General features: G+C 50.9%; 1 protein-coding gene across 2 annotated transcripts in view; it reads left to right on the top strand.

The window, feature by feature from the left end:
* Positions 1-13,080, top strand: part of HYDIN (HYDIN axonemal central pair apparatus protein) — a 606,889-nt gene that overhangs the window by 492,485 nt on the left and 101,324 nt on the right. For both annotated transcript variants that reach the window (XM_068260328.1, XM_068260329.1), the window contains 2 exons: positions 3,508-3,668; positions 6,469-6,554. In XM_068260328.1, the coding sequence (XP_068116429.1) occupies positions 3,508-3,668; positions 6,469-6,554 (247 nt within the window). The remainder of the gene's footprint in view (positions 1-3,507; positions 3,669-6,468; positions 6,555-13,080) is intronic.

The raw sequence follows: 13,080 nt of genomic DNA on the forward strand, positions 1-13,080 counted from the left end.
CATATTCCAGATGTGGCCTTACTAGAGAGTTAAACAGGGGCAATATTATGCTAGCATCTCGAGTTTTTATTTCCCTTTTAATGCATCCCAAAATTTTGTTAGCTTTAGCTACAGCGGCTTGGCATTGAGTACGATTATTTAACTTGTTGTCAATGTATACTCCTAAGTCCTTCTCCAAGTTTGATGTCCCCAACTGTATCCCATTTATTTTGTATGGTGCTAGACCATTAGTACGTCCAAAATGCATGACTTTACATTTGTCAACATTGAATTTCATCTGCCATTTATGTGCCCATATAGCCATCCTATCCAGATCCTGTTGCAATATGACACTATCTTCCTGAGAGTTGATGATTCTGCACAATTTTGTATCATCTGCAAAAATAGCAACATTGCTCACTACTGCATCCACTAGGTCATTAATAAATAAATTGAAGAGCACTGGACCCAGTACAGACCCCTGTGGGACCCCACTGCTAACAGTCTCCCATTTTGAGTACGATCCATTGACCACAACTCTTTGTTTTCTGTCCATTAGCCAGTTCCCTATCCATGAACACAGACTCTTCCCCAGTCCTTGCATCCTCAACTTTTGCACCAGACTTTTGTGGGGAACAGTGTCGAAGGCCTTTGCAAAGTCCAAGTATATCACATCTACAGCATTCCCAATATCCATATTAGCATTCACTACCTCATAAAAGCTGAGCATGTTACTCAAACAGGACCTGTCTTTAGTAAACCCATGTTGATGCTGAAAAATAAGATTATTTTCTACTATGAAGTCATGTATAGTATCTCTTAGTAACCCCTCAAATAGTTTGCATACAACTGATGTTAAGCTTACAGGTCTATAATTTCCTGGATCTGATTTTTTGCCCTTCTTAAATAATGGGAAAACGTGGGCTGTACGCCAATCCTCTGGGACTCTGCCAGTTGCAAGAGAGTCACAAAAGATAAGATAAAGGGGTTTATCTATAACTGAACTTAATTCTCTTAGGACCCGAGGATGCATGCCATCCGGGATAGGTGCCTTGTCTATTTTTAATTTATTTAGTCTTGCCTTCACCTCTTCCTTGCGTTAAGTATTTCATATTATAGTTAGAAGATTGAGACTCTTCCGCCTCTGTAGTTTGCAACAGTGCTGTTTCTTTTCTTTGACACGCTTGATCATGCTCTGCTTCTGCAGACACTGTCATCTTTAGGAATCAAGGGACAAGCACATTCCTGGATCTCCTCTTATCTCTCTGGTCGCTCTTACACTGTGTCCTTCTCTAACACCAATTCCTCTCCCCACGCCCACTGTCTGTTGGTGTTCCTCAAGGCTCTGTTCTTGGGCCACTTCTTTTCTCAATCTACACTCGTGGCCTGGGACAACTAATAAACTCTTTTGGCTTCCAGTATCACCTCTATGCGGACGACACCCAAATTTATCTCTCAGCTCCTGATCTGTCATCACTACCATCTAGAGTCCCCGACTGTCTACATGCCGTTTCTGCATTTATGTCCTCCCGCTTCCTCAAACTCAACATGACTAAAACGGAAATTGTGATTTTTCCATAATCGCTATCTACACCCCCACTAATTGCAACCATAACAGTAGACAACACCCCAATCACCTCAACCACTAAGGCTTGGGGGTTATACTTGACTCGGAGCTCTCCTTTAAACCTCACATTGCCTCATTAACCACCACCTGCTATTTCCAGCTCAAAAATATATTCTGTATCCGTCCCTTCCTCACACAAGAAGCCACCAAAATGCTTGTACATGCCTTAATCATCTCCCGCCTAGACTACTGCAACACCCTGCTCTGTGGCCTACCAAAAAACAGGCTAGCACCTCTCCAATCCCTTCTAAATTCTGTGGCCCACCTCATTCACCTCTCCACACGCTCTTCCGATGCAGCCCCACTGTGCCATTCTCTCCACTGGTTACCCATTACCCAGAGGATCCAGTTCAAACTCCTGACTCTAACATACAAAGCCCTCCACGCGTTGTCTCCTCCATACATCTCCTCACTAATCTCAAGATATTGTCCCTCCCGCAACCTTCGCTCCTCCCAAGAAATTCTCCTGGCCTCTAAGCTGATCACCTCCTCTCATGCTCGCATCCAGGACTTTACACGAGCATCACCTCTTATCTGGAACTCTCTTCCACAGCCTGTACGTCATGCTCCAAACCTGGACATCTTCAAACGCACTCTTAAAACACACCTTTTCAGACAAGCTTATAACATTCTATAGCCCAAATTTACTTATCTGTCACAATGTAATCAGAGGCAAAGAATCACTGCCTCATCCATCCTCCACCCCCTTACCTAGTGTGTCCCCCACAACCCATTAGATTGTAAGCTCGCAAGGGCAGGGTCCTCCTCCTAATGTTTACTGTTCTTGTAACAATATTTGTGCTGCTTGGAACTCTGCTGTACATTTGTTGTTGTATCTATGTTCCCCTTGTCGTCTTATTGTGCTTTGTAAAGCGCTGCGGAATATGTTGGCGCTATATAAATAAATAATAATAATAATAATAAACTATTGACCGTGTATTGCTGGGTGCTGTCGTAACATACAGTAGTCTCTCCCCCCACCGCTGAAACGGCTGCCTCAGTATGTGGTCTCTGGTGCTGCTGGATCCAGAAGGCAGGATTCAAGGCCCAAAGCTGGGCTGCATCGGCGCTAAACAGGTTTTTGCCTAAAGGGATCCATCCACAGCGTGCACGCTGGTTTCGGATCAGATCGGCATGGACGGCACCTGGTGCTGGAAGGGAAACTCCTACATGTTTCGCTTGGTCCAATCCCAAGCTTCCTCATAGCGGAAGTAGTTTCCCAGAGCTGCTTTGTGCTGCCCTTCTTATGTTGACCTTCCGCTCCTCCCCTCTCAGGAGATTGCGTATGTTGCTCTGTTTACATATAGTTCGCCATCTAGTGGCAGAATGGCTAACTTCCTCAGACAGAAATCCTACATCAAATCAGTACTACAATTCCACTCAGCACTGTGCTATTGCTTAGAGGTATGCCCGTGGCTTATAGATAACGCCTCATTGAAAAGTCCACGTTTAGGCCTTCAGGTGCCCTTGAGCCCAGATTATACATCCAAGCTGCCTCACGCTGGAGAAGTGTTCGCTCCAAACTCCCTCCGCGTTTATTTGGTGTAATATCTATCCAGCTATACATAGCTGATGGGCAGAGATTCCCCTTGGGTGTGGGTCATGTGATCTTCTGTGTTAGAAGATGCACAATAAGATTCTACAAGGTCCTTATATGATCAGCCTGATAAAGTATCTTCACAGAGCTGCAAACACTTTCCAGAGAGGTGATCATAAGACGAGGTAACGTTTCCAGCGTGGCAGCAGGTCACTAAACAAGCGACTGTCATACAACCTCGCAGGATCCCCGTGCTCTGTGCCAGAGATTTCTCATATAGGTATTCCCAATGTGTGATACTGCAGTGCTTTCTCCTGATATAATCTCTGTGTGACCGGCCATCTTACCAGACATTTCTCTGCAGGTAATAGAGACAGACCCAGAGCCCGCCCACACACCGCTGGATGATGGATCCCGGGAGGTGGAGCTGTTGGTCAGCGCTGTGGTGGACTACGCTCAGTACCAGGCCAGCTGTGATGACATCCATTTCAGAGACACCCTTCTGTATCAGACCCGGGTGTACAAGTGAGTGTGTCTGCAGGGACTGAGCTCCTGGTTCTCCAGTGTGTTCAGGACCAGAGTTCAGGGATAGCATATGTGATCTAGCATGTACAAGGCCAGATTTATACTTCTTGTATGTTGTGGCTTCACCCTTCATGTGCAGCAGCAGCCCCTCCCATTCCACGTGCAGCCCGTTCTTCCATGTGTAACATCCATGTATAACAGCCCCTCCCATTCCATGTGCAGCCCCCTCTTCCATGTGTAACATCCATGTATAACAGCCCCTCCAATTCCATGTGCAGCCCCCTCTTCCATGTGTATCATCCATGTACTGCAGCCCCTCCCATTTCATGTGCAGCCCCCTCTTCCATGTGTTACATCCATGTACAGCAGTCTCCTCCCATTCTATGTGCAGCCCCCTCTTCCATGTGTTACATCCATGTACAGCAGCCCCCTCCCATTCCATGTGCAGCCACCTCTTCCATGTGTAACATCCATGTACTGTAGCCCCCTCCCATTCCATGTGCTGCCACCTCTTCCATGTGTAACATCCATGTACAGCAGCCCCCTCCCATTCCATGTGCAGCCCCCTCTTCCATGTGTATCATCCATGTACACCCCTCTGTGTGTGAGTGTACAGGGATTGACCTCCTGTCCCTCTCTCTGTGTGCAGTAACACCCCTCTGTGTGTGAGTGTACAGGGACTGACCTCCTGTCTCTCTCTCTCTGTGTACAGTAACACCCCTCTGTGTGTGAGTGTCTGGGGACTGACCTCCTGTCCCTCTCTGTGTGCAGTAACACCCCTCTGTGTGTGAGTGTCCGGGGACTGACCTCCTGTCCCTCTCTCTGTCTGCAGTAACTCCCCTCTGTGTGTGAGTGTCCGGGGACTGACCTCCTGTCCCCCTCTCTCGGTGTGCAGTAACACCCCTCTGTGTGAGTGTCCGGGGACTGACTTCCTGTCCCTCTCTCTGTGTGTGCAGTAACACCCCTCTGTGTGTGAGTGTCTGGGGACTGACCTCCTGTCTCTCTCTATCTGTGCAGTAACACCCCTCTGTGTGTGAGTGTCCGGGGACTGACCTCCTGTCCCTCTCTCTCTGTGTACAGTAACTCCCCTCTGTATGTGAGTGTCCAGGGACTAACCTCCTGTCCCTCTCGCTATCTGTGTGCAGTAACACCCCTCTGTGTGTGAGTGTCCGGGGACTGACCTCCTGTCCCTCTCTCTGTGTGTGCAGTAACACCCCTCTGTGTATGAGTGTCCAGGGACTGACCTCCTGTCCCTCTCTCTGTGTGTGCAGTAACACCCCTCTGTGTGTGAGTGTCCGGGGACTGACCTCTTGTCCCTCTCTCTGTGTGCAGTAACACCCCTCTGTGTGTGAGTGCCCTGGGACTGACCTCTTGTCCCTCTCTCTGTGTGCAGTAACACCCCTCTGTGTGTGAGTGTCCGGGGACTGACCTCCTGTCCCTCTCTCTCTGTGTGCAGTAACACTCCTCTGTGTGTGAGTGTCCGGGGACTGACCTCCTGTCCCTCTCTCTCTGTGTTCAGTAACACTGTGTGTGAGTGTCCCGGGACTGACCTCCTGTCCCTCTCTCTCTGTGTGCAGTAACACTCCTCTGTGTGTGAGTGTCCGGGAACTGACCTCCTGTCCCTCTCTCTGTGTGCAGTAACACTCCTCTGTGTGTGAGTGTCCGGGGACTGACCTCCTGTCCCTCTCTCTCTGTGTTCAGTAACACTGTGTGTGAGTGTCCGGGGACTGACCTCCTGTCCCTCTCTCTCTGTGTGCAGTAACACTCCTCTGTGTGTGAGTGTCCGGGAACTGACCTCCTGTCCCTCTCTCTGTGTGCAGTAACACTCCTCTGTGTGTGAGTGTCCGGGGACTGACCTCCTGTCCCTCTCTCTCTGTGTTCAGTAACACTGTGTGTGAGTGTCCGGGGACTGACCTCCTGTCCCTCTCTCTCTGTGTGCAGTAACACTCCTCTGTGTGTGAGTGTCCGGGAACTGACCTCCTGTCCCTCTCTCTGTGTGCAGTAACACTCCTCTGTGTGTGAGTGTCCGGGGACTGACCTCCTGTCCCTCTCTCTCTGTGTGTTCAGTAACACCCCTCTGTGTGTGAGTGTCCGGGGACTGACCTCCTGTCCCTCTCTCTCAGTGTTCAGTAACACTGTGTGTGAGTGTCCGGGGACTGACCTCTTGTCCCTCTCTCTCTGTGTTCAGTAACACTGTGTGTGAGTGTCCGGGGACTGACCTCCTGTCCCTCTCTCTCTGTGTGCAGTAACACTCCTCTGTGTGTGAGTGTCCGGGGACTGATCTCCTGCCCCTCTCTCTGTGTGTGAGTGTCCGGGGACTGACATCCTGTCCCTCTCTCTCTGTGTTCAGTAACACTGTGTGTGAGTGTCCGGGGACGGACCTCCTGTCCCTCTCTCTGTGTGTGAGTGTCCGGGGACTGACCTCCTGTCCCTCTCTCTGTGTGTGAGTGTCCGGGGACTGACCTCCTGTCCCTCTCTCTCTGTGTTCAGTAACACTGTGTGTGAGTGTCCGGGGACTGACCTCCTGTCCCTCTCTCTCTGTGTTCAGTAACACTGTATGTGAGTGTCCGGAGACTGACCTCCTGTCCCTCTCTCTGTGTGTGAGTGTCCGGGGACTGACCTCCTGTCCCTCTCTCTGTTTGTGAGTGTTCGGGGACTGACCTCCTGTCCCTCTCTCTCTGTGTTCAGTAACACTGTGTGTGAGTGTCCGGGGACTGACCTCCTGTCCCTCTCTCTCTGTGTTCAGTAACACTGTGTGTTAGTGTCCGGGGACTGACCTCCTGTCCCTCTCTCTGGGCAGGTTTCACATACAGAACACTGGATCTGTGCAGCTTCAGTACTCCTGGTCAGTCCAGATGGAAGGAGAGAGCAGAGCCACAGCACAAGGTAAGTGGACAACGCATTTCACTAGTGGAGAGGGAGTCTGACTGCAGCTCATACGACCATAAAGGTGGCCATACACTAATAGATGGCCATCAGCAGGGGCGGACTGCCAACTCATGGTGCCCTGGGCAATAGGAGATTATGGGGCCCAGTACACCTGCAGACCACACCCACCCATCATCAAGCCCCACTCACACACAGCCCCACACACATAACCTACACATGTTACAAAGCTTAAAGAGAAACTCCGACTAAGAATTGAACTTTATCCCAATCAGTAGCTGATACCCCCTTTTACGTGAGAAATCTATTCCTTTTCACAAACAAACATTCAGGGGGCGCTGTATGGCTGATATTGTGGTGAAACCCCTCCCACAAAGAAATTCTGAGTACGTACTCTTGGCAGTTTCCTGTCTGTGAACCTTGTTGCATTGTGGGAAATAGCTGTTTACAGCTGTTTCCAACTGCCAAAACAGCAAGCAGCAGCTACATCACCTGCCGGCAGTAAAAATGTCACCGTGTGATAAATGTCAGAATATAAATCGGGGATTTAAAATATTTTACAATAGGCAAACACTGACTAAATCATTTATACATAATTATTGTAAAAATGAAGCACTTTTTTTTTTATTACACTATTTTCACTGGCATTCCTCTTTAAACAAATGAAATGCAGCAATCATTTCCTCCGACACATGAAATGCAAGAACCGTTAGCTCCCACACATGAAATCAGAAACAAATGGATTGTTTGGTTGCTGGGAGGTTGGTTTGGCTGTTGGGTGGATGATTTGGGTGCTGGGTTGGTGGAAGGATGGTTTGGGTGCTAGAAGGGTGGTTTGGGTGCTGGGAGGGGAATTTGGGTGCTGGAAGGATGAGAGGGTAGTTTGGTGCATGGGAGGTTGGTTTGGGTGCTGCATGCTTTGAGTGGGAGTTTTGGGTGCTGCTTGGTTTGGGTGCTGCATGCTTTGGGTGGGAGTTTTGGGTGCTGCATGCTTTGGGTGGGAGGTTTGGGTGCTGCTTGCTTTGGGTGGGAGTTTTGGGTGCTGCTTGGTTTGGGCCCCCCTCCCACCCTGCAGAGCGGACTAGTTGGCTTGTCACAGATACTTACATGCTTCAGGGCAGGCTCCAGCAAGCAGCGGCAGTGCGGCACTGACTGCTCTCTGTTCGCTGCTAGCGTCTTCCGGCCGGCAGTGCTGCCGAAACCATGTGTACAGGACGCCAGAGGCAGAGAGAGAGCATTGAGAGGGCCGGTGCTGGAACCTGGAGCATGTAAGTACTTAAAGTATCTGTGCCAACTAGCTCCGCTCGCAACTCTGCAAGCCGGGCGGGGGTCTTCCTGCACCATAGCCAGTACTCAAACCAAGCAGCACCCAAACCTCCCACCCAAAGCAAGCAGCACTGCACCCAAACCTCTGTATCGGAAGGGCACCAGGGCAGAGCCCCTTACTGACCACGGGCCCTGGGCCCATGCCCGAGTACCCGAATGGTCAGTCCACCCCTGGCCTTCACATAGACCCCTTTCAGCATGAAGTCTTTTGAGAATCTGTGGAGCTGCACACTGCCTGCTGGACACTCCAGGCCTCTCCATCTATGTGTAACCCCCCGGCCGTGGAGTGTGTTGTCAGCAGAGCTTACACTCACCAGTCCGATGGCGTGCCTCCTCCTATATCTTCTCTCCATCCCCGCTGAGCGCTCCTCTCTGTGTCTTCTCTCTATCGCTGCTGAGCGCTCCTCTCTGTGTCTTCTCTCCATCCCCGCTGAGCGCTCCTCTCTGTGTCTTCTCTCCATCACTGCTGAGCGCTCCTCTCTGTGTCTTCTCTCCATCGCTGCTGAGCGCTCCTCTCTGTGTCTTCTCTCCATCCCCGCTGAGCGCTCCTCTCTGTGTCTTCTCTCCATCGCTGCTGAGCGCTCCTCTCTGTGTCTTCTCTCCATCGCTGCTGAGCGCTCCTCTCTGTGTCTTCTCTCCATCGCTGCTGAGCGCTCCTCTCTGTGTCTTCTCTCCATCGCTGCTGAGCGCTCCTCTCTGTGTCTTCTCTCCATCGCTGCTGGGCGCTCCTCTCTGTGTCTTCTCTCCATCGCTGCTGAGCGCTCCTCTCTGTGTCTTCTCTCCATCGCTGCTGAGCGCTCCTCTCTGTGTCTTCTCTCCATCACTGCTGAGTGCTCCTCTCTGTGTCTTCTCTCCATCCCCGCTGAGCGCTCCTCTCTGTGTCTTCTCTCCATCGCTGCTGAGCGCTCCTCTCTGTGTCTTCTCTCCATCACTGCTGAGCGCTCCTCTCTGTGTCTTCTCTCCATCGCTGCTGAGCGCTCCTCTCTGTGTCTTCTCTCCATCACTGCTGAGTGCTCCTCTCTGTGTCTTCTCTCCATCCCCGCTGAGCGCTCCTCTCTGTGTCTTCTCTCCATCGCTGCTGAGCGCTCCTCTCTGTGTCTTCTCTCCATCGCTGCTGAGCGCTCCTCTCTGTGTCTTCTCTCCATCACTGCTGAGCGCTCCTCTCTGTGTCTTCTCTCCATCGCTGCTGAGCGCTCCTCTCTGTGTCTTCTCTCCATCACTGCTGAGTGCTCCTCTCTGTGTCTTCTCTCCATCCCCGCTGAGCGCTCCTCTCTGTGTCTTCTCTCCATCGCTGCTGAGCGCTCCTCTCTGTGTCTTCTCTCCATCGCTGCTGAGCGCTCCTCTCTGTGTCTTCTCTCCATCCCCACTGAGCGCTCCTCTCTGTGTCTTCTCTCCATCACTGCTGAGCGCTCCTCTCTGTGTCTTCTCTCCATCGCTGCTGAGCGCTCCTCTCTGTGTCTTCTCTCCATCCCCGCTGAGCGCTCCTCTCTGTGTCTTCTCTCCATCCCCGCTGAGCGCTCCTCTCTGTGTCTTCTCTCCATCGCTGCTGAGCGCTCCTCTCTGTGTCTTCTCTCCATCGCTGCTGAGCGCTCCTCTCTGTGTCTTCTCTCCATCTCTGCTGAGCGCTCCTCTCTGTGTCTTCTCTCCATCGCTGCTGAGCGCTCCTCTCTGTGTCTTCTCTCCATCGCTGCTGAGCGCTCCTCTCTGTGTCTTCTCTCCATCACTGCTGAGTGCTCCTCTCTGTGTCTTCTCTCCATCACTGCTGAGCGCTCCTCTCTGTGTCTTCTCTCCATCACTGCTGAGTGCTCCTCTCTGTGTCTTCTCTCCATCATTGCTGAGCGCTCCTCTCTGTGTCTTCTCTCCATCACTGCTGAGCGCTCCTCTCTGTGTCTTCTCTCCATCGCTGCTGAGCGCTCCTCTCTGTGTCTTCTCTCCATCACTGCTGAGCGCTCCTCTCTGTGTCTTCTCTCCATCACTGCTGAGCGCTCCTCTCTGTGTCTTCTCTCCATCCCCGCTGAGTGCTCCTCTCTGTGTCTTCTCTCCATCCCCGCTGAGCGCTCCTCTCTGTGTCTTCTCTCCATCCCCACTGAGCGCTCCTCTCTGTGTCTTCTCTCCATCACTGCTGAGTGCTTCTGTCTGTGTCTTCTCTCCATCCCCGCTGAGCGCTCCTCTCTGTGTCTTCTCTCCATCCCCGCTGAGCGCTCCTCTCTGTGTCTTCTCTCCATCCCCGCTGAGCGCTCCTCTCTGTGTCTTCTCTTCATCGCTGCTGAGCGCTCCTCTCTGTGTCTTCTCTCCATCGCTGCTGAGCGCTCCTCTCTGTGTCTTCTCTCCATCACTGCTGAGCGCTCCTCTCTGTGTCTTCTCTCCATCGCTGCTGAGCGCTCCTCTTTGTGTCTTCTCTCCATCACTGCTGAGTGCTCCTCTCTGTGTCTTCTCTCCATCCCCGCTGAGCGCTCCTCTGTGTCTTCTCTCCATCGCTGCTGAGCGCTCCTCTCTGTGTCTTCTCTCCATCGCTGCTGAGCGCTCCTCTCTGTGTCTTCTCTCCATCCCCACTGAGCGCTCCTCTCTGTGTCTTCTCTCCATCACTGCTGAGCGCTCCTCTCTGTGTCTTCTCTCCATCGCTGCTGAGCGCTCCTCTCTGTGTCTTCTCTCCATCCCCGCTGAGCGCTCCTCTCTGTGTCTTCTCTCCATCCCCGCTGAGCGCTCCTCTCTGTGTCTTCTCTCCATCGCTGCTGAGCGCTCCTCTCTGTGTCTTCTCTCCATCGCTGCTGAGCGCTCGTCTCTGTGTCTTCTCTCCATCGCTGCTGAGCGCTCCTCTCTGTGTCTTCTCTCCATCTCTGCTGAGCGCTCCTCTCTGTGTCTTCTCTCCATCGCTGCTGAGCGCTCCTCTCTGTGTCTTCTCTCCATCGCTGCTGAGCGCTCCTCTCTGTGTCTTCTCTCCATCCCCGCTGAGCGCTCCTCTCTGTGTCTTCTCTCCATCACTGCTGAGCGCTCCTCTCTGTGTCTTCTCTCCATCACTGCTGAGTGCTCCTCTCTGTGTCTTCTCTCCATCCCCGCTGAGCGCTCCTCTCTGTGTCTTCTCTCCATCGCTGCTGAGCGCTCCTCTCTGTGTCTTCTCTCCATCGCTGCTGAGCGCTCCTCTCTGTGTCTTCTCTCCATCCCCACTGAGCGCTCCTCTCTGTGTCTTCTCTCCATCACTGCTGAGCGCTCCTCTCTGTGTCTTCTCTCCATCGCTGCTGAGCGCTCCTCTCTGTGTCTTCTCTCCATCCCCGCTGAGCGCTCCTCTCTGTGTCTTCTCTCCATCCCCGCTGAGCACTCCTCTCTGTGTCTTCTCTCCATCGCTGCTGAGCGCTCCTCTCTGTGTCTTCTCTCCATCCCCGCTGAGCGCTCCTCTCTGTGTCTTCTCTCCATCCCCGCTGAGCGCTCCTCTCTGTGTCTTCTCTCCATCGCTGCTGAGCGCTCCTCTCTGTGTCTTCTCTCCATCGCTGCTGAGCGCTCGTCTCTGTGTCTTCTCTCCATCGCTGCTGAGCGCTCCTCTCTGTGTCTTCTCTCCATGCTTCCTGTGACAAACACTACAGTACGAACAGCACACAGGAAGAGGCGTGTCAGCATACAGGTGAGTGTAAGCTCCGCTGCACATCGGTCATCCTGAAATCTAATGCCGCTAACAACGAGATCCCGACCCTGATCAAGTGAAATCTACCATCCAGTGTGATCAACCGATCCAATCGATTTGACTACAAATAGATCGAACGAACTTTGTTTGCAGCATTGGTTTCTAACAGATTCAATTAGAGTGATCGGATCTGATGCATATCGATGGGTAAAATCAATGAGTGTATGGCCACCTTAAGAGACAAGTAAAGGTAGCCATACACTTAACAATTATTCCCATCGATATCAAGCAGATTTGATCACTTTGCTGCTAGAAATCGATGCTGCAAACAATACCGATCTTTCGAGTCTTGGCCAAAGTCTCTCCAGTCGGTCGATTGCATTGGGTCGAATTTATTGCTCAATCCGCTGAGATCTATTGAAAATCTGTTAATGTGTGGTCACCTTAAAGATCTCAGAAAGCTTCCCGGTCACTTCCTGATCAGAAATCAGTTGGGGAGTAGTGACTGATTTTGTACTTTACACCAATAGATCTCAGCCAAATCTTAGCAAAAATAGGATTAACAATTGATTGAACCAGTTCCCTGATATATTCGTACTGCGCAGTGTGGTAGACAGCACTTGTACATTTTACCATTTTGTATTATTATTATTTATTTATTTATTTATAAAGCGCCAACATATTCCATGGCGCTGTACAATGTAAGAAAACAAACATGGGATACATAATGATACAGACAATAATATACATCAAATATGGACACTGGTACAAAATACAGAACTGCTGATTACAATAGCAAATTTAAAATGATGACTAAATGTATAATTGTATAACAGAGTGTAGGCTCTTAAATGAATAATATTCCAAGACACAAAACGGTGAGAGACCCCTGTCCTTGTGAGCTTACAATCTAAAGGAATGGAGTGGAACCAAGACGTTGGGAAGTATACAGTATATGTACAGGCAGTGCGTGATTAGGATATTCAGTAAGGAGTAAAACTAGACGCGAGGTTGAAGGGTGCATGGCCTAAGCTAGAGAATATGCTTGTCGGAAAAGGTGGGTTTTGAGGGAGCCTTTAAAGATTTCAAAGGTGGGAGAGAGGTGGATGTGCTGTGGAAGGGCATTCCAGAGGAAGGGTGAGGCACGTGAGAAGTCTTGTACACGTGAATGTGAGGAGGTAATTGTAGAAGAGGATAGAAGAAGCTCGTGTGAAGATCTGAGATTGCGGTTGGGTTGGTATCTGGAGACTAGTGAGGAGATGTACAGGGGAGAGAGATTGTGGAGAGCTTTGTAGGTTAGGGTTAGGAGTTTGAACTGGATCCTCTGGTTGATTGGCAGCCAGTGAAGAGCTTGACAGAGAGGGTCAGCAGAGGAAGAGCGAGAGGAGAGATGAATAAGTCGAGCAGTAGAGTTCAGTATAGATTGGTGGGGTGCTAGTCAGTTGGTTGGAAGTTCACCAAGTAATATATTGCAATAGTCCTAATGGGATATGATAACATTTTGGTTGTGTCCTGAGTGAGAAAATTCATATTAAGTTTTAAGAAGCGAGAGGACATGAAAGAGAATATAGCGGACAGACAGTC

The sequence above is a fragment of the Hyperolius riggenbachi genome, chromosome 11 (genome assembly GCF_040937935.1).
Source record: "Hyperolius riggenbachi isolate aHypRig1 chromosome 11, aHypRig1.pri, whole genome shotgun sequence".
Classification (NCBI taxonomy): domain Eukaryota; kingdom Metazoa; phylum Chordata; class Amphibia; order Anura; family Hyperoliidae; genus Hyperolius; species Hyperolius riggenbachi.